This window comes from Cherax quadricarinatus, chromosome 13 (assembly GCF_038502225.1).
Source record: "Cherax quadricarinatus isolate ZL_2023a chromosome 13, ASM3850222v1, whole genome shotgun sequence".
Taxonomy (NCBI): Eukaryota; Metazoa; Arthropoda; class Malacostraca; order Decapoda; family Parastacidae; genus Cherax; species Cherax quadricarinatus.
Genome location: NC_091304.1, coordinates 16,490,125 through 16,513,109, shown reverse-complemented (window position 1 = coordinate 16,513,109; position 22,985 = coordinate 16,490,125). Strand labels below are relative to the sequence as shown.

The following is a 22,985-nucleotide window of genomic DNA, read 5'->3' as shown; positions in this document are numbered from 1 at the left end:
ATATATATATATATATATATATATATATATATATATATATATATATATATATATATATATATATTTTGCACCAAAAGCATCTTAGAAAACTTACCTAACCTTATTATAACAAGAGCAATTTATTTTAGCCTAACCCAACTAAATATATTTTAAATACGTTTACAATAATTTAATACTAAACAAACACAATCAAATGTTTTTTTTTCGTTAGGTTCAGAATGGTTTTGGCGAAATTATTGCATACACAAATTTTCACTTGTTCAATATGGCAAGATGAGCGTTGCTATTTAAGCCAAGATCGCAAGTTCTGCCTATTCGGCACTACATATATATATATATATATATATATATATATATATATATATATATATATATATATATATATATATATATATATATATATATATATATATATACATATATATATATATATATATATATATATATATATATATATATATATATATATATATATATATACCTCCCAGACGTCACCACTACCCTCCCAAGTGCCATCACTACATCCCAGATGTCACCACCACCTCCCAGACGTCACCACTACCCTCTCAAATGCCATCACTACCTCTCAGATGTCACCACCACCTCCCAGACGTCACCACTACCCCCTAGACTTCACTACTACCCCCAGACATCACCACTACCCCCAGACGTCAACATTACCGTCTAGACGTCAACACTACCTCCCAGACGTCACCTCTACCCCCAAGAGTCACCACTACCCTCCCAAATGCCATCACTACCTCCCAGACGTCACCACGACACCTCCAGGGGTCACCACTATCTACCAGACGTCACCACTACCTCCCAGACGTCATCACTACCTTCCAGATGTCACCACTACCTCCCAGACGTCACCGCTATCCCCCAGACGTCACCACTACTCCCCAGACTTCGCTAAAACCCCTAGACATTACCTCTACTCCCAGACGTCAACACTACCTCCCAGACGTCACTACTACCTCCCAGATGTCACCACTGCCTCCCAGACATCACCACTACCCCCTAGACGTCACCACTACCCCTAGACGTCACCACTACCCCCTAGACGTCACCACAACCCCCTAGACGTCACCACTAACCCCCCTCCAGACGTCACAGGAACCAGACAGACAAATGAGACTCGTTAAACTGGAAGAAGAAGAAATATGTCTTATACTAAGTCATAATGAGAAACGGAGACGTTTTATGGATGGCGATGAGACATATTTCTTGCTGCTCTGCTAGTTTTATTGAGGTCGCGCGCACGCGCGCTCGGCTTCCAGCAAGGAGAGTCACTCGTCTTGTTTCTCTTTTGCATACCGGTAAATCTTGAACACTGAAGATCCGCGTAGTAGATGTTCATTAGGTGAGGAATTCGAGACTGTTTCTCAGCACTTACAAATGTGAAATCCTCTCTACCAGCGAGCACATTATTCTTGTTTGGCGTTCACCTTACCTGAGACCTCAGCTACCACGCCGGCTAGGGGCATCTTACTGGGAGTATCGTTCCCAGTAAGATGTTGAGTTACGTGAAGATGGAATGTGGTTTGGATGCCCACGATGCCCAGTATCTTCCCACAGGGTATCTAACCCTGACCAAACTATCGCTGACAGCCAAACACTGAGGGAATACGACACGCTCCGGAGATCAACATTCAGGAAGGCTCTAAATTTGCCACTGGAGAGTCACCATTGAGCTCAAGCAACACTTCCAGTAAGACTGGGGAAAGATAGGCAATGCAATACAGATATCAGTACCCGTATTTCTATCCTCGTGTGTTGCGTCTAGTGAACTAGTGAACGGTGTAAGCTTGGAAGCTGGCAACTAGTGACTCGAAGTTCATTGCAGCAGCAGCACCAGCACGAGTAGCAGCATCAGCACCAGCATCAGCACCACCAGCACCAGCAGCAGCACCACCACCACCAGCAGTAACACCACCAGCAGCACCACCAGCAACAGCACCAGGGGCAGCACCAGTAGCAGCACCACCACCACCAGCACCAGCAGCAGCACCGCCAGCAACAGCAGCAGCACCAGCAGCAGCACCAGCAGAAGCACTACCAGCACCACCAGCACCTCCAGCACCACCACCACCACCTCCACCAGCACCAGCCGTGGTATACTCTTTCAGATTCTTCAAGCAGACCAGCTCCTCCCAAAGGCCACAAAAAGTTCCGCTGGGACAGTCCCAGTGTAGAGAAACTCACCCAAACATTGGTAGACAATACCTCAAGCAAGAACACAGTTCACCTCAACATAGCAGTAAGTAACACTCCTCTCTCACCATGGTCAACACAAAAAAAAATCAACACTTCTCACATTCCACTGAGACCGAGAGTGAGAAAACTAGAGACAGACGAAGAAAGACGGGAAAAGAAAATAAGAGAGGTAGAGAGAGGAAAATGAATCAAGAACAAGAGGAAAAACTTGCCACTCGCCCCGTGGCCCAGAAGGTCGATCAATTGCTGACGCGGAGTCATGAGGGAGGAAATAGAGGGAGGGAAGGATAATTGGCTCCCTTCTCCCTCGCTCCGGGAGAATTGAGGGAGAAAGGAGAGGAGAATGAAAGACTGTGCACCCATCTCTCTCTCTCTCTCTTTCTCTCTTTCTCTCTCTCTCTCTCTCTCTTTCTCTCTTTCTCTCTCGTGCACATACCACAAGTGTGTTAAATACTTAATAAGTGTATTTTGGGATTAGTCATTCTACTTAAAAAGTCTAAGCATGAAATACTATCACATGTAAGTCTTCAAGCCTCTCTCAACACTCCAGACTTAACCAGCAGAGTAAACAAAATCTCTTAACACTACCAAGAGTCTTCACGCTACTTAAACACACTTATGCTAAGTAAATGTCAATTTTATTTTTCGTTTATATTGAAATATTGAAAACGATCTTTTAAGAATAAAAATATTGATAATAATATCGAATAATAATATTCATTATGTATATATAAATATATATATATATATATATATATATATATATATATATATATATATATATATATATATATATATATATATATATATATATATATATATATATATATATATAAAGAGAGAGAGAGAGAGAGAGAGAGAGAGAGAGAGAGAGAGAGAGAGAGAGAGAGAGAGAGAGAGAGAGAGAGAGAGAGAGAGAGAGAGAGAGAGAGAGAGAGAGAGAGAGAGAGAGACAAATTGTCTATCAGAATCAGAAAATATATATATTAGTCAGCTGATAGATAAGTGGTCTGGGAAAGACAGGAGACCGAGAACCAATTCTCACAGCTATTGGCTGAAAGTCACTGAGAGACAGAGAATTCCGATGAACGTCTCGATTAATGGGGAAACTGGAAGAGAAGTGAGGAAGAGGAAGTGAGAGTGAGAAAAGGGAGAGACACGAGAGTCAGGAGAAATGTGCTGAGTGGACTCCTATTCTCTACCCATAGACCTCCTGTTCTCCCCCGTTGGCCTCCTGTTCTCCCCGTTGACCTCCTGTTCTCCCCGTTGATCTCCTGTTCTCCCCGTTGACCTCCTGTTCGCCCCAATAACTGTGCTGATAAATCTTCTTCATCCCTTTTATCGTATTCTCTTACGACTTTACACGTCTCCTCTTTGACTCCACTCAGCCAACAAGATTTTACGTCAAGAGTCACATAAAGCACTAAACCTGTGTGTGGGTGTCATTCAGGGCATGATCCTCCTCCTATTAAGTGGGAACACTGTACCAATATATATATATATATATATATATATATATATATATATATATATATATATATATATATATATATAAACACAGATCTCTGGCTGAAGGAGACTCGAACCTACGAACCTTGGAACAAGGTACGCAGTGTTTTTACCAATCTACCCACACTGGACCAATACCTTGGAGTCCAGCTTGCGCTAGACTTTGATCCAAGGCAGTCAGCTTTCAGGGAGAAGGATTTCAGCTTTTCGTCTAATCCACTGCATGCATCAGCCTTACTAGAAATATTAACAATGCAAGGAATTCGCAAGAGCAGGCGAAATATACACAAACACTGATCTCTGGCTGAAGGAGACTCGAACCTACGAACCTTGGAACAAGGGGGATGAGATGAAAAGCTGTAAGCCTTCTCCCTGAAAGCTGGCTGCCTTGGATCAAAGTCTAGCGCAAGCTGGACTCCAAGGTATTGGTCCAGTGTGGATAGATTGGTAAAGCAATGCGTACCTTGTTCCAAGGTTCGTAGGTTCGAGTCTCCTTCAGCCAGAGATCAGTGTTTGTGTATATTTCGCCTGCTCTTGCGAATTCCTTGTATATATATATATATATATATATATATATATATATATATATATATATATATATATATATATATATATATATATATATATTGGGAACGTCACTCTTCCTGCTTAATCGAATTATTTTTGTCTGACCCGCGGTGTGTGTCGCTTCGTTTACATTCTCTAGTCATGTTACTAAATGATATTTGGAATTCTGCCTCTAGTGCATACGAGTTTTTTTTTTCTCAGTTTCAATTCCATAATCTTCACTGTGGCAGTCTGGTGTCTGTGCTTCTTCTACGGTGACCCGTGGCCTGGTGGCAAAAGCTCTCGCTTCACATGGTGAGTGTCCGGGTTCGATTCCCGGTGTGGGTGGAAACATCAGACGTGTTTCCTTACACTAGTTGTCTATATTCATCCATCAGTAAAATGGGTACCTGGGTGTTAGTGGACTGCCGTGGGTCGCATCCTGGGACAAAATTGACTTAATTTGCCCGAAATTCTCTGCATAACAAGCGGCTTTCTATATAGTAGTATGTCATTGATGTTAACTAGGCCTGTATACCTTATACATGTACTTGTAGTAAATAAAGATTTTATTATTATTATTATTATTATTATTATTATTATTATTATTATTATTATTATTATTATTATTATTATTATTATTATTATCATCATCTGTTTGACACATCGAGCGCTATCGCATAACCTGTGTTCTCTCCTCGCCGCCTGTTATCACACAGTTAGTGATATTCACGTTGCCTGTTATCACACAGTTAGTGATATTCACGTTGCCTGTTATCACACAGTTAGTGATATTCACGTTGCCTGTTATCACACAGTTAGTGATATTCACGTTGCCTGTTATCACACAGTTAGTGATATTCACGTTACCTGTTATCACACAGTTAGTGATATTCACGTTACCTGTTATCACACAGTTAGTGATATTCACGTTACCTGTTATCACACAGTTAGTGATATTCACGTTACCTGTTATCACACAGTTAGTGATATTCACGTTGCCTGTTATCACACAGTTAGTGATATTCACGTTGCCTGTTATCACACAGTTAGTGATATTCACGTTGCCTGTTATCACACAGTTAGTGATATTCACGTTACCTGTTATCACACAGTTAGTGATATTCACGTTACCTGTTATCACACAGTTAGTGATATTCACGTTACCTGTTATCACACAGTTAGTGATATTCACGTTACCTGTTATCACACAGTTAGTGATATTCACGTTACCTGTTATCACACAGTTAGTGATATTCACGTTGCCTGTTATCACACAGTTAGTGATATTCACGTTGCCTGTTATCACACAGTTAGTGATATTCACGTTGCCTGTTATCACACAGTTAGTGATATTCACGTTACCTGTTATCACACAGTTAGTGATATTCACGTTACCTGTTATCACACAGTTAGTGATATTCACGTTACCTGTTATCACACAGTTAGTGATATTCACGTTACCTGTTATCACACAGTTAGTGATATTCACGTTACCTGTTATCACACAGTTAGTGATATTCACGTTACCTGTTATCACACAGTTAGTGATATTCACGTTACCTGTTATCACACAGTTAGTGATATTCACGTTACCTGTTATCACACAGTTAGTGATATTCACGTTGCCTGTTATCACACAGTTAGTGATATTCACGTTGCCTGTTATCACACAGTTAGTGATATTCACGTTGCCTGTTATCACACAGTTAGTGATCGTCACATTACCTGTTATCACTCTCGATGATGATCTTTATTACAATATTCTTCTTGTATACATTAAATTCCATCATCCATCTGTCGCTACAGTTCCTTAATTAGTATATTTTTTACGTATGTTTTTACAGTTATTTTCATAACTTTTAAAAACAGGTTTTGCATCATGTAAAACAATGTTCAAACCATTGAATTCATTTACATAAACGAATATATTATGGTGCAAGCACTGATCCTTGGGGTACCCCACTGGTGACATTTTCCCACGAGGACAATTTTCTTCCTATCTCTGATCTAATTTTCCTCTCAAACTCTCTCTCATTCACTGCGAAAGGATACCTTTCATTTCTCATGTGTTTTGTAGCCCCAGGGAGTGAAACGTCACAACATGGTGGCTGAACCACTTCAGCCGAAACCTCGCACGACGTTTCAGTACGTGGTGGAGCACTGTCATATCACAGCAGTTGTGACTCTCAGTGGACCAGGATCAACCAAAATGTCGTCATAAGGTTTCTCTCCTAAGCGCGAGATTTCGGCTGAATTGGAGATCCGGCTTAGTCTTTCAAGTGGAGCTCTACCTAAAGCTCCTGTAAAGCCGAAATGCACATTATTTTCCCATTCTTTCCAGCCTTGAATAATCTGCATGATTATCGTAATAGCTTAGTGCAATATACAGGATTTCTTGATCAGTAACAAAACGGTTCTGGAAAATAGTGCTTTCCGCTGTTAAAGAATATTATCCACCTTTATCTGTCCACTTCCTCTTATTTTCTAAAAAAAAGAGCTTGACTCCGTATTTTTTAATTATTGACACATTTTTTGCCAATTTCCGCCTATCTTGAAAGCTTAGCTTCCCGCAGTGAGATTCCGAGTACATCCATATACCGGCATCTAGAAGCAGCAGTCATTGAAGGATTTAATCCAAGTCGTCAGTAGGTACCATCAAGAAGTAGGTGACTAGAAGCCACAGTCCCTTCAAAAAAAGGTGTTATCCATGCTGATGCCAGATACACACACACACACACACACACACACACACACACACACACACACACACTGGCTGCAGTGGCCAGAAGAGCTCATGCATGCAGGGCAAAGCTCCAGATCATGGGTGACTTTAACCACAAGGAGATCGATTAGGAGAACTTGGAGCCACATGGGGGCCAAGATACATGGAGGGCTAAGATGATGGAGGTGGTACTGGAAAACTTCATGTACCAGCAAGGAAGGGACACTACAAGAGAGAGAGGAGAGGATGAACCAGCAAGACTGGACTTAGTATTCACCTTGAGTAGTGCAGATATCGAGGACATCACATATGAAAGACCCCTTGGGGCCAGCGATCATGTGGTTTTAAGCTTCGAATACACAGTAGAGCTACAAGTGGAGGGGGAAGCAGGAAGGCCAGGACGAATGAAGTCAAACTACAAGAAAGGGGACTACACGGGAATGAGGAACTTCCTGAACGGGGTTCAGTGGGACAGAGAACTGGCAGGGAAGCCAGTTAATGAGATGATGGAATATGTAGCAACAATATGCAAGGAGGCTGAGGAGAGGTTTGTACCCAAGGGTAACAAGAATAATGAAAAAGCCAGGATGAGCCCATGGTTCACCCAAAGGTGCAAGGAGGCAAAAACCAAGTGTGCTAGGGAATGGAAGAAATATAGAAGGCAAAGGACCCAGAAGAATAAGGAGAGCAGTCGTAGAGCCAGAAACGAATATGCACAGATAAGAAGGGAGGCCCAACGAGAATATGAAAACGACATAGCAGCGAAAGCCAAATCTGACCCGAAACTGTTATACAGCCACATCAGGAGGAAAACAACAATCAAGGACCAGGTAATCAGGCTAAGGAAGGAAGGAGGAGAGACAAGAAATGACCGTGAAGTATGTGAGGAACTCAACAAGAGATTCAAAGAAGTGTTCACAGAGGAGACAGAAGGGGCTCCAGAAATACGAAGAGGTGGAACACACCACCAAGTGCTGGACACAGTGCACACAACAGAGGAAGAAGTGAAGAGGCTTCTGAGTGAGCTAGATACCTCAAAGGCAATGGGGCCAGATAACATCTCCCCATGGGTCCTGAGAGAGGGAGCAGAGGCGCTATGTGTACCCCTAACAACAATATTCAATACATCTATCGAAACAGGGAGATTGCCTGAGGCATGGAAGACAGCAAATGTAGTCCCAATCTTTAAAAAAGGAGACAGACATGAAGCACTAAACTACAGACCAGTGTCACTGACATGTATAGTATGCAGAATCATGGAGGAGATTATCAGGTGAAAAGTGGTGGAACACCTAGAAAGGAATGATCTCATCAACAGCAGCCAACATGGTTTCAGGGACGGGAAATCCTGCGTCACAAACCTACTGGAGTTCTATGACATGCTGACAGCAGTAAGACAAGAGAGAGAGGGGTGGGTGGATTGCATATTCTTGGACTGCAAGAAGGCGTTTGACACAGTTCCACACAAGAGATTAGTGCAAAAACTGGAGGACCAAACAGGGATAACAAAGAAGGCACTACAATGGATCAGGGAATACTTGTCAGGAAGACAGCAGCGAGTAATGGTACGTGGCGAGGTGTCAGAGCGGGCACCTGCGACCAGCGGGGTCCCGCAGGGGTCAGTCCTAGGACCAGTGCTGTTTCTGGTATTTGTGAACGACATGATGGAAGGAATAGATTCTGAGGTGTCCCTGTTTGCAGATGACGTGAAGTTGATGAGAAGAATTCACTCGATCGAAGACCAGGCAGAACTACAAAGGGATCTGGACAGGCTGAAGACCTGGTCCAGCAATTGGCTTCTGGAGTTCAATCCCACCAAGTGCAAAGTCATGAAGATTGGGGAAGGACAAAGAAGACCGCAGACGGAGTACAGTCTAGGGGGCCAGAGACTACATACCTCACCAGGCACATCTCCTGAAGCGCACATCAACCAAATAACGGCTGCAGCATATGGGCGCCTAGCAAACCTCAGAACAGCATTCCGACATCTTAATAAGGAATCGTTCAGGACCCTGTACACCGTGTACGTTAGGCCCATATTGGAGTATGCGGCACCAGTTTGGAACCCACACCTAGCCAAGCACGTAAAGAAACTAGAGAAAGTGCAAAGGTTTGCAACAAGACTAGTCCCAGAGCTAAGAGGTTTGTCCTACGAGGAGAGGTTAAGGGAAACCAACCTGACGACACTGGAGAACAGGAGAGATAGGGGGGACATGATAACGACATACAAAATACTGAGAGGAATTGACAAGGTGGACAAAGACAGGATGTTCCAGATATTGGACACAGTAACAAGGGGACACAGTTGGAAGTTGAAGATACAGATAATCACAGGGATGTCAGAAAGTATTTCTTCAGCCACAGAGTAGTCAGTAAGTGGAATAGTTTGGGAAGCGATGTAGTGGAGGCAGGATCCATACATAGCTTTAAGCAGAGGTATGATAAAGCTCACGGCTCAGGGAGAGTGACCTAGTAGCGATCAGTGAAGAGGCGGGGCCAGGAGCTCGGACTCGACCCCCGCAACCTCAACTAGGTGAGTACACACGCATCTGCCTGATAATTGACCATTCCTTCCCCCCGCCACCTCGCTCATGTGACTTACAAAATGTCTGGGTCGTTCTCGTTCCCCTTAGCTTTTGAGTCCCCCTCATGCTGGGTGATGCATGTGCTCTCTTACTGCTGCGTTGGTCACAGCAGGGGACCTAGGTGCTCACACTGCCACAGTGACGTTCATATGTGCTCTCACTGCTATAGCCATCTCTCTCTCTCTCTCTCTCTCTCTCTCTCTCTCTCTCTCTCTCTCTCTCTCTCTCTCTCTCTCTCCTCCCTTTCCCATCAATGAGTTACAGAACACAAGCCTGTTAAACGTTTTGCACTCTGTCAAGCTTACTTCTTTTTCTCTGTTATTTAAAAAAATCGGTCTTGTCGGTGGGAAAAAAGACACGTAAAGCGTGTGTTAGGATAGTTGATAAAACGTTTCGCCATGAACGGCTTCTTCAGTCTTGGCGAAACGTTGCCTAACACTACACAAGTGTCTTATCTCGTCTCCGTTGGTATTGTTATTCTTACTTCTTGGCGGAACCTGAGTCAGTTTTAGTCACGGTATTGACCTGACTCCGGGTTACACAATTGAGCCACGCTGGTCACATGACCTGACTCTGGGTTACACAACCGAGCCACGCTGGTCACATGACTTGACCCCGGGTTACACAACCGAGCCACACTGGTCACATGACCTGACTCTAGGTTACACAACCGAGCCATGCTGGTCACATGACCTGACTCTAGATTACACAACCGCGCCACGCTGGTCACATGACCTGACACCGGGTTACACAACTGAGCCACGCTGGTCACATGACCTGACACCGGGTTACACAACTGAGCCACGCTGGCCACATGACCTGACGCTGGTAATCCTGCCCTGATTTGACAACACTCGTCACATCACCACAGATGTATTAATGCACACAGAATCTTTCTGCAAATTCTCTACATATAGACACCAGCTGAGTCCCAGTTGAGTTAGAGAGAGAGAGAGAGAGAGAGAGAGAGAGAGAGAGAGAGAGAGAGCAGTGTAGAATTGTTAACTTATTTACAGAAAATGTGAGATTAGCCACCTGTTGAAACTAAATCTTGCTGTTCTCTCTCTCTCTTCATTCGCCCATATATTACAACCCAGGTTCTCAAAGACCTGTAATCCTGGGATAAAGGGAGCAAAATAAACACAACAGAAAGACTTTGACTTGTATTATCCTTCACCAAGTATAAGCAGCAATATGTACACTATATACACTATGTACAACAATAGGTATTAGTGCACGCCACGGTAATAAAGGCAGAATTTGAAGCCGTGCTTCATCAAGCTCTCGAATGGAAATGACATGGGTAAAAACGTGCGTGGTAACCACGTCACTTTTACAGTTGCCAGATCCACATTATGACTGGTTGAACGTAGACACTGATCTGACGATGGAGCCCCGATCGTCCGACCCTTAGTATCTGGTTCGCTGGTTGGGAAAGTAGCCTTTTAATTAATGAGGGTGTGTACATACGCCGAATAAAGGTTACGTACTCTTTGCATGCCACATCATGTCACCATCAACAACAGCATGGACGGAGGGTCGAGCCTGCACTGTACTTTGTATAAACAATAGCCTTTGTCTATCCCCCAGGTCGTGTGTTCTGTCCACGGACGTTTGACGGATGGTCGTGTTGGAACGACACTCCGGCCGGGGAGACTGCTGTCTCCCCGTGCCCCTACTTCATCACTGGCTTCGACCACAAACGTAAGTGCGGGGGAGATGAAAACGGGAGGGAAGAAGGTGAAGGGAAGACATGTAAGGGGAGGAGAGATGGAGGAAGGGGAGATGAGATGAAAGGAACGGGAGGGGAGATGAATGGAAGGGAAGGATAGATGAAAGGAAGAGGAGGAGAGATGAAAATAAGGGAGAAGAGATGAAAAGAGAGGAGTGGAGGGGAAATGTGGGGAGGGAATGGATGAAAAGATTAAGTAAGAGTAGAGGAGGGTAGGTGATGAGAGGGGAGAGGACAGCATGTGGTGGGGAGGGGAGGCGTGAGAAGGGGAGCAGAGGGGATGGAATTGACAATGAGATGAAGGGAGAGTTATATGAAGGGAGGGGAGGATGTTGTAGACATGGATATTAAGGATTAGAATAATGAGATGGAGAAGCTGAGGTGTGATGAAGTGGGGAGATGATGAAGTGGGGAGAAGATAAAGTGGGGAGATGACATAGAAATCGCTTGTGAGGTCAGAACATACAGGCGGAGATTGAAATAGCTTGTATCCATGCTTGAGGTTGACTGACATGCCCGGGCTGGGAAAGAAACATGGCTTGTGAACCAGGCTGCCCAGCTGCTGAGGCATTTGTGGTCGAGTGGTAGAGAGCATCACTTGGGAATCTTGCCAGTTTCCCTGTAGTGGTACAGAGTCCTGCTGACTGCGATCTTTCTCTTATATACCAGTCTGTTTCAGCGTGTTGCCCTGAGATATATATATATATATATATATATATATATATATATATATATATATATATATATATATATATATATATATATATATATATATATAAACGTTGCGACAATAAAACGTCAGATTAGCAGCACTTGTGCCCTTTTTACCTAACATATTGTCGGTAATTCTCCCAACATTAATACACTTCACAGTGTACCGACACAGAGATTTATATACATACCATGTACTGTGCATTTTCCATGAGGATTATTTCACCAGGCAGCTCTGGTAACACTGGTGCTCTGAACAATTAACTTAACCCGATTTACGCCGAGTTAACTTCATTGTATAATACAATCCCCCTGTTAACAATCAGTGAGACAATGAAACATTCGTGACGTTTGAAATAAAATACATTTCACATACACGTAGTTGTGTTTAGGATTTTAGAATTTATTCTGATGCATTGAAAATAAATGTGCTCTGTTAGGCCTTTTTTTTTTTATCTGGTTCACTGCCTAATTGCTAACTGCTAGACAAACATACATTACCAACTTAATTAATGAGTCAGCTATTTAAAAAAAAAAACAATTACACGCTTCGGGTATAATTCTTGTATAATTCTGGAATAATTTTGGGATAATTCTTCAATAGTTCTTGAATAATTCTAGAATAAATCGGGAAAATTCTCGAATAATTCTGTCACATTTCTGAAATTATTCTGGAATAATTCTTAAAAATTCTTAGATAATTCTGGAATAACTCTTGAATAATTATAGAATAAATCAGGAAAATTTCTTGTATAATTCTTGAATAATTCATGTATAATTAATGAATAATTCTGGAAATTCTTGAATAATTTACTCCACGCAGGTAATGGACACTTATAATCTAAATTATCTGAATTTCCACAAAACATAACTGGTAATAGGTCGAGATGATTCAATAATTAAAAAACAAGTAACATATTTAATTAATAATCTGGCGGATGTGTACAGATGAGCCTCGAGTGCAGGCACTGTAATATCCTTGTCTCTCCTTCAGAGTGCAGGCACTGTAATATCCTTGTCTCTCCTTCAGAGTGCAGGTACTGTAATATCTTTGACTCTCCTTCAGAGTGCAGGCACTGTAATATCCTTGACTCTCCTTCAGAGTGCAGGCACTGTAATATCTTTGTCTCTCCTTCAGAGTGCAGGCACTGTAATATCCTTGTCTCTCCTTCAGAGTGCAGGCACTGTAATATCCTTGTCTCTCCTTCAGAGTGCAGGCACTGTAATATCCTTGTCTCTCCTTCAGAGTGCAGGCACTGTAATATCCTTGTCTCTCCTTCAGAGTGCAGGCACTGTAATATCCTTGTCTCTCCTTCAGAGTGCAGGCACTGTAATATCCTTGTCTCTCCTTCAGAGTGCAGGCACTGTAATATCCTTGCCTCTCCTCCAGAGTGCAGGCACTGTAATATCCTTGTCTCTCCTTCAGAGTGCAGGCACTGTAATATCCTTGTCTCTCCTTCAGAGGGCAGGCACTGTAATATCCTTGTCTCTCCTTCAGAGCGCAGGCACTGTAATATCCTTGTCTCTCCTTCAGAGTGCAGGCACTCTAATATCATTGACTCTCCTTCAGAGTGCAGGCACTGTAATATCCTTGTCTCTCCTTCAGAGTGCAGGCACTCTAATATCATTGACTCTCCTTCAGAGTGCAGGCACTGTAATATCCTTGTCTCTCCTTCAGAGTGCAGGCACTGTAATATCCTTGTCTCTCCTTCAGAGTGCAGGCACTGTAATATCCTTGTCTCTCCTTCAGAGTGCAGGCACTGTAATATCCTTGTCTCTCCTTCAGAGTGCAGGCACTCTAATATCATTGACTCTCCTTCAGAGTGCAGGCACTGTAATATCCTTGTCTCTCCTTCAGAGCGCAGGCACTGTAATATCCTTGTCTCTCCTTCAGAGTGCAGGCACTCTAATATCATTGACTCTCCTTCAGAGTGCAGGCACTGTAATATCCTTGCCTCTCCTTCAGAGTGCAGGCACTGTAATATCATTGACTCTCCTTCAGAGTGCAGGCACTGTAATATCCTTGTCTCTCCTTCAGAGTGCAGGCACTCTAATATCATTGACTCTCCTTCAGAGTGCAGGCACTGTAATATCCTTGTCTCTCCTTCAGAGTGCAGGCACTCTAATATCATTGACTCTCCTTCAGAGCGCAGGCACTGTAATATCCTTGTCTCTCCTTCAGAGTGCAGGCACTCTAATATCATTGACTCTCCTTCAGAGTGCAGGCACTGTAATATCCTTGCCTCTCCTTCAGAGTGCAGGCACTGTAATATCATTGACTCTCCTTCAGAGTGCAGGCACTGTAATATCCTTGTCTCTCCTTCAGAGTGCAGGCACTCTAATATCCTTGTCTCTCCTTCAGAGTGCAGGCACTGTAATATCCTTGTCTCTCCTTCAGAGTGCAGGCACTGTAATATCCTTGTCTCTCCTTCAGAGTGCAGGCACTGTAATATCCTCGCATCTCCTTCAGAGTGCAGGCACTGTAATATTTTTGCCTATCCTTCAGAGTGCAGGCACTGTAATATTTTTGCCTATCCTTCAGAGTGCAGGCACTGTAATATCATTGACTCTCCTTCAGAGTGCAGGCACTGTAATATCCTTGTCTCTCCTTCAGAGTGCAGGCACTCTAATATCCTTGTCTCTCCTTCAGAGTGCAGGCACTGTAATATCATTGACTCTCCTTCAGAGTGCAGGCACTCTAATATCCTTGTCTCTCCTTCAGAGTGCAGGCACTGTAATATCCTTGTCTCTCCTTCAGAGTGCAGGCACTGTAATATCCTTGTCTCTCCTTCAGAGTGCAGGCACTGTAATATCCTTGTCTCTCCTTCAGAGTGCAGGCACTCTAATATCCTTGTCTCTCCTTCAGAGTGCAGGCACTGTAATATCCTTGTCTCTCCTTCAGAGTGCAGGCACTGTAATATCCTTGCATCTCCTTCAGAGTGCAGGCACTGTAATATCCTCGCATCTCCTTCAGAGTGCAGGCACTGTAATATCCTTGCATCTCCTTCAGAGTGCAGGCACTGTAATATCCTTGCATCTCCTTCAGAGTGCAGGCACTGTAATATCCTTGCCTCTCCTTCAGAGTGCAGGCACTGTAATATCCTCGCATCTCCTTCAGAGTGCAGGCACTGTAATATCCTTGTCTCTCCTTCAGAGTGCAGGCACTGCAATATCCTTGCCTCTCCTTCAGAGTGCAGGCACTGTAATATTCTCGCATCTCCTTCAGAGTGCAGGCACTGTAATATCCTTGCCTCTCCTTCAGAGTGCAGGCACTGTAATATCCTCGCCTCTCCTTTAGAGTGCAGGCACTGTAATATTCTCGCCTCACCTTCAGAGTGCAGTCACTGTAACATCCTCACCCTTGCTTCAGAGTGCAGGCACTGTAACATCCTCGCCTCTCCTTCAGAGTGCAGGCACTGTAACATCCTCACCCCTGCTTCAGAGTGCAGGCACTGCAACATCCTCACCCCTGCTTCAGAGTGCAGGCACTGTAACATCCTCGCCTCTCCTTCAGAGTGCAGGCACTGTAACATCTTCACCTCTGCTTCAGAGTGCAGGCACTGCAATATCCTCGCCTCTCCTTCAGAGTACAGGCACTGTAACATCCTCACCCCTGCTTCAGATTACAGGCACTGTAATATCCTCAACCCTCCTTCAGAGTATAGGCACTAACAATCTCATCTTAAGCGTTCAGGCACTGTATACTTCCCGCCTCCAAGACTCTTGTCTGGCTAACTGATAACCCTGAATAAACCATACCCCCGGCCGGGATTGAACCCGCGATCATAGAGTCTCAAAACTCCAGCCCGTCGCGCTAACCACTAGACCAGCTAGCCACAATAAGATTCATCCAACTAGGTATATTTCTACACCATAGGAAGGTTAGCACAGGCACCTCTGTGACCACAAATGCAAGTTTTTACAGACGAATCTCCAGCTAGCGTGGCCGTGACGAACTCTAGCTCAAGTCCCTTCACTGCCGTCAACATGACTTAAGAAATCGTAATGACACGATTGCAAATAAACCATACCCCCGGCCGGGATTGAACCCGCGGTCATAGAGTCTCAAAACTCCAGCCCGTCGCGCTAACCACTAGACCAGCTAGCCACAATAAGATTCATCCAACTAGGTATATTTCTACACCATAGGAAGGTTAGCACAGGCACCTCTGTGACCACAAATATTGTGGCTAGCTGGTCTAGTGGTTAGCGCGACGGGCTGGAGTTTTGAGACTCTATGACCGCGGGTTCAATCCCGGCCGAGGGTATGGTTTATTTGCAATCGTGTCATTACGATTTCTTAAGTCATGTTGACGGCAGTGAAGGGACTTGAGCTAGAGTTCGTCACGGCCACGCTAGCTGGAGATTCGTCTGTAAAAACTTGCATTTGTGGTCACAGAGGTGCCTGTGCTAACCTTCCTATGGTGTAGAAATATACCTAGTTGGATGAATCTTATTGTGGCTAGCTGGTCTAGTGGTTAGCGCGACGGGCTGGAGTTTTGAGACTCTATGACCGCGGGTTCAATCCCGGCCGGGGGTATGGTTTATTTGCAATCGTGTCATTACGATTTCTTAAGTCCTGATAACCCTGAATGCTTTCATAAACATTACCTTGCTCACACTCCAACAACGCGTCAGAGTCTAGGCAGTTTTACCCAAAATTAATTCGTTTCAATCATATATATCCCAATTTTAGTTGAAAAAAAAAATATTAAAAAAAAAACTCTTAAAAAATTAAATAAAAAATTAAAATATTGCGTCTGTGCCAGGACAGGTGCAGAGGCGTTGAAAGCTTACGTGGAACTCATTGACAACTTAATCGCCCTGACCTGAGTCTTCTGCAAATATAGCAGGAGACTCAACTCCTTGACACCCTTTCTCCAACCCTTCCTGGGACTACCCCAATATCTGATTTCCACGCAAGGTTCGTACGTCCTTCTTGGTCGTCTTCGCCACCTTCTCTGAGTGCTCAGACTACCCCGACAACCCTTCTTCTGCCCTCTGAATTATACCTCTCGGAAAGCCACACAGTTTTCTAATTTCTAGGCTCGTATGATGTATGATGTTGCCACCACACATCACTCTCAAACACGACATCTCCATTATTTCCTTCTTCCTCCTCGTTGCAACGTTTAAAGCCCATGCCTCACACCCAAATAAAGGTGTTTTCACATACCTTGAGGGAGCCTTAATAATGTTTATTTGGCGCAGACCAGGAAACACCATAAAAAATTGGTCAACTATAGACAACAGAGTTCCATTAAATTTTAAAACTTATTTTTTAAACAAACGTTTACCCAGAAGTTCATAGTTACAGAAAAGAAATATATGTGTTTGTACATAGAATATTCCAGTTTACAACGTCACCCCAGGTTAGTGGATACCAGATTTAGTGAACGAATGGACAACAAGAGAGGTTAATACTTGAAGCCTAGCCACAGGCGTGACCTGACTCTCTCTTAATGGCGATTTAACACTTTCCTAACATAGGCTGTAACCACCAGCTCTGTCATGCCTTGCTGAGGACCTCGGCTGCTTTGAGCAAACAGCCTGCATATAGGAAAATGAGACTTATGACGACGTTTCGGTCCGACTTACGCCGAAATTTCGTCTTAAGTTTCACTCTCCTGCGTGCGGGTTATTCGTGTATTGTTCCGATCAGTGTACTGTGCCTTTTTCTTCTTTATCTGAGAGGCCGAGGAGGAGCAGGTTAGCCTTAACTGACTATCTGAGTGTGTGAGTACTTAGAGTGCATGGGAGTACATGAAAGTACATGAGAAAGGCAGATAACGGGAAAGCACATCCCAAGGCTGTCTGCTGGACAAGACGAGCTGCCTTAAAGTCACTCGACTCTCCTGACAATAAAACTAAAAGCAAAATCGAGCCAATAAGAGACATAGTATAATTTTTGCTTTAATCTTACCGTATCGACCGTTTCACCGGGACAGAGTGATCCAAAGAAGAAAGCACATTCACCATCATTCATTCAGTAGCCGTCTTGCGATAAGTGAGCGGTCATCACAGTTCGAATGGCGATGATGATAATCGCTGGCACGGAAGCACATTCACACACACACACACACACACACACACAAACACATTTATACATACACACACACACACCTCCACTAACACACACATATACACACACGCCATAAGAGTAAATAAGAGTATCTGCTTGGCAGGTTGTAACTGAATTATGGTGGGCAGTATCCTCCTGGGAATACAGCGATGTACTAGGTAAATACAGTTAGGCTGGGCATCTGTCTGGAGACTGGCGGAGGGAGTGTCGAGCCTTCAATACTTCTTGTGGTGAAATGAGCCACACGAGAGGAGGGAGGAGCGAGGCTCCACCACTCCTTTCACTGAATGACCCATACGGGTTTAGTGCACCACATAAAGTATTATTTGTAGCTGTAGAAAATATTTTTGTCATTACTGAAGAGGAAGTGCGTTTACTATTACTACTACTACTGCTGCTACTACTACTACTGCTACTACTACTACTGCTACTACTACTACTACTGCTGCTACTACTACTACTGCTCCTCCACCACCGCTATACCACCACCTACAACCACCACCACCTACTACCTACCATTACCACCACACTGCCATTAATACCACTACCACAACCATTACACCACTACTACAACCATTACCACTACTACAACCATTACCACCACCACCTACTATTACCACCTACTACCACTATACCAACCACTACCTGCCTATTCACCATCACCTACTGCATTACCACCTTACCTACCTTACCTATTACCACTACCTCTGCTATTACCACTACCACAACATTACCACCACTACAACCATTACCACCTACTATACTATTCCACCATACTACCGCTATTACCACTACCACTACTAATTACCAATTACTACGCTATTACCACTACCACATTACCACCACTACTGCATACACCTTACTACTACCATTACCACCAATTACCATACACCTTACCACCATACCACAACCATTACCACCACTACCTACTATTACACCACTACCACTGCTTATACACCACTACCACCTATTACCACCTCACTACCACTATCAACCACTTACCACCACTACCTCCACTACCAGCATACCACCACTACAACCATTACCACCATACCTACTATTACACCACCTACCATCCGCATTACCATACCACAGCCATTACACCACCACTACCAACTATTTCACCACCACCATGCCACCACCACCACCACCACTATTACCACCTACACTACTCCACCACCACCACCTGCCATTACCACCACTACACTATTACCACTTACCACTGTTATTACCATACACACAACCATTACCACCACTACTACTATTACCACTACCACTGTTATTACCACAATTACTACCACCTTACCACTACTACCACTATTACCACTACACTGTTATTACCACTACCACCAACCATTACCACCATACCTACTATCCACCATTACTACCAGCATTCACCAATTACCATAACATTACCACCACTACCTACCATTACCACCACTACCTGCCATTACCATTACACAACCATTACCATACTACTACCATTACCACCTCACCTACTGCCATTACCACCACACTGTTACCTATTACCACCTACTACTGCATTACCACCTACTCACTACCACCATTACCATTCCACTTACACTACCATTAGCACTACCACTGTATTACCACCACTCCACTCCACTAATACCACCACCACCATTAACACCACTACCACTGTTCACCATTACCTACCGCTACCATTAACACCTACCACTACCTACCTTATTAAAAATTCTACTACCACCGTCACCACCAGTCCCACCTACCTACCTACCTACCGATGCCACCACTACCTACCACCGCCTGCCTGCCGCCGCTGCCGCCGCCGCCGCTGCCGCCGCCGCCGCGCCGCATACACTCCACACTCATTACCACACCACCTCCGCCACTACCACCACCACCATCCACCACCTGCCACCACCACCACCACCACCACCACCACCACCACCGCCGCCGCCGCCGCCACCACCACCACCACCATCTGCTGCTGCTGCTGCTACTACTACTGCTGCTGCTGCTACTACTACCGCTGCTGGAACTAATACCCATCCTCCCCCCCCCTCGTAGAAAAATAAAATACTTGTATGCCACGAAATTTCGCTGAAGGTCGTCTATGTTTTCCCCCACCACAGGTACGGCTCACAAGGTGTGCAACGAAGATGGTACCTGGTTCCAACACCCCGAGACCAACCTCACCTGGTCCAACTACACCACTTGTATTGACCTGGACGACCTGATGGTAAGTGTGGGTGAGGGGAAAATGAGAGGGAGAGATTAGAAGGGTGGGGGAATCTTGACGGAGTGGAGAGAGACGGTGGGGGAGAAAAAACAGGCGATAAACAGGGACAAAAGGTGAAGGAAGTGAGGAAGCTGATGGAACAGAAATGTAGGAGTGGGGAAAGACAGAGAGATAAAAAATAGAGACGTATGTAAAGAAGAGAGGTGAAATCACTCCCTACGAAAGTAAAAGACTGGGCAGGCGATGCAAAATACCCCCAATTAAAAGTAGGGGCGCCATTGGTACACTAAGAGAAAACACCATAAGTGTCCGGGGCCCAAAACTGTTCAACAGCCTCCCATCAAGCATTAGGGGAATTGCCAATAAACCCCTGGCTGCCTTCAAGAGAGAGCTGGACAGATACCTAAAGTCGGTGCCGGATCAGCCGGGATGTGGCTCGTACGTTGGACTGCGTGCGGCCAGCAGTAACAGCCTAGTTGATCAGGCCTTGATCCATCGGGAGGCCTGGTCATGGACCGGGCCGCGGGGGCGTTGATCCCCGGAATAACCTCCTGGTAACCTCCAGGTAGGTAACCTCCAGGTAACCTCCAGATATTGACAGATTTTGAAAGAGAGGATGGGATGGACACGCGAGGAAGGGATGAAGGAATGAACAGCGGGAGTATATGAGGGAAGACAATGTAATGAAAATAACAAGTAAGAACAAAGTAACCACAACAAAAGGAAGGAAAAAGATAAACAGCTGTCCACTGACAATAATATTTTTCTCACCACCACATCAGCCGTCTTACACCAAGGTCTAGTGACCTAAACATCAGGAAACAAATTCATCACCCTTCATTCATCACCTGTCTCGGGTGAAACGTGCTGCTTCCACCACATTTCGAACCACCCTACGAGCAGCAACTTCCTCATGTCACACCTCCGGGAATCAGGAATCAGGTTTTCCTGAATATCTTCATAAATCCTGCCTTGTTCGCACGCTAACAGCACGTCAAACCTTACAAAAACACTTATCTCCACTTCGATCTAACATTCTCACACATGGCTACCGGCAGCTCGAACCTCCTTCCTTCCTTTCCTCCAACCTTCCCAAGGACAACCCCTTCCCCTTCCTCTCCCTCGCCCCAGATTTATACGCATTCTTTGTTATTCTCTTTGGATCCACAATTTCTAAATGGCCCATCATCTCAGCATCCCCTCCTCAGCCCTCTGAACAATGTCTTTGATAACTACAAACCGTCTAATAAAGTCTACGCTCCTGTACCTTTGTAAAATATTCACACCAAATATTGCTCTTCAACAAGATATCGGGACTGCCTCCAGCCTCCTCCTTCCTTCAACACTCGATCTCATTTTTCTTCTGTGTGAAAGTGTTGCCACAACAGTACTTCTGTTCATTCCCCTTTAGCCTTCCTGTCCACTTCCAATATATATATATATATATATATATATATATATATATATATATATATATATATATATATATATATATATATATATATATATATATATATATATATATATATATGTGTGTGTGTGTGTGTGTGTGTGAATAAACGGGAAGATGGATGGGGGTTTTGAACTGTGGTCCCGAGATTAGCAGGTCCAATATTCGACCGCCTGAGCTACCCAGCTTCAAATAGGGAAGATTCGGAAGCAGTGTTTCTCTACATGTTTCCGTCAGAGGCACCAACTTTCCAACTTTGTTAGTGTAAGAGTTCCACCATATACTTCCTTTTTTATACTCAACAGGGTTATAATTCTTGCATTTTCCCATATCAAAGGTCACTGTGTGTACTCTCTGACAATCCGTAGATACCTTACCTTAGTTCCTGTACCAAATATTACAGGAAAGCGTCCTACCGTCAACAATATTACTACTACTACTATCACTATTAAGTGTATCACTATCACTAGTACTATCACTACTACCGCTATATCAACTATCACACCTATCACTTAGTGCTACTACCCCAACCACACACGCACACACACACACACACACACACACACACACACACACACACACACACACACACACACACACACACACACACACACACACACACACACACACACACACAGAAAGTGACGTAGTGGAGGCAGGAACCATACATAGTTTTAATAGTTTGATAAAACTCATGGAGCAGGGAAAGAGAGGAGCTAATAGCGACCAGTGAAGGGGCGGGGCCAGGAGCTATGAATCAACCCCTGCAACCACAAATAGGTGAGCACACACACACAAGCACGGAAGTTAACCGCAAGTACCCATTTAACAGAGCTGACACAGGCGTTGAGTAGCAAGGCCTGACAGCATTATGACCCATAATACCTCAAGGATCAAATGAGGTTCTAATCCGCAAGAGCTTTTAAACGAGGGCGAGTATAACCTTCTAATCCCTTCCCCCGCTCACGCTCTTCGTTGAACTTCCTGATTTTTGACCACGTAAGCTCTCACGTCTATGGTTATGGATTTCCGATAAACAAAAATATTCTTATTACTTCTCATAAGCTAGTAGAAAACTTTATTTTTAAAGTCTTCGTTAAACCTGACCTCTTTTTTTTTCCTTTAAGAGGCACCCACTCATAACACTTTAAAACACTTTAAACGACCTTAAACACTTTTTTTTTTATTTATGGGGTCCAAA

General features: G+C 44.1%; 1 protein-coding gene across 1 annotated transcript in view; it reads left to right on the top strand.

Annotated features, from left to right (window-relative positions):
* The window catches only part of LOC128688485 (calcitonin gene-related peptide type 1 receptor-like), a 90,498-nt gene that overhangs the window by 32,520 nt on the left and 34,993 nt on the right, over window positions 1-22,985 (top strand). The window contains exons 5-6 of the mRNA XM_070084554.1: window positions 11,176-11,289; window positions 20,228-20,334. Coding sequence (XP_069940655.1) covers window positions 11,176-11,289; window positions 20,228-20,334 — 221 coding nt within the window. The remainder of the gene's footprint in view (window positions 1-11,175; window positions 11,290-20,227; window positions 20,335-22,985) is intronic.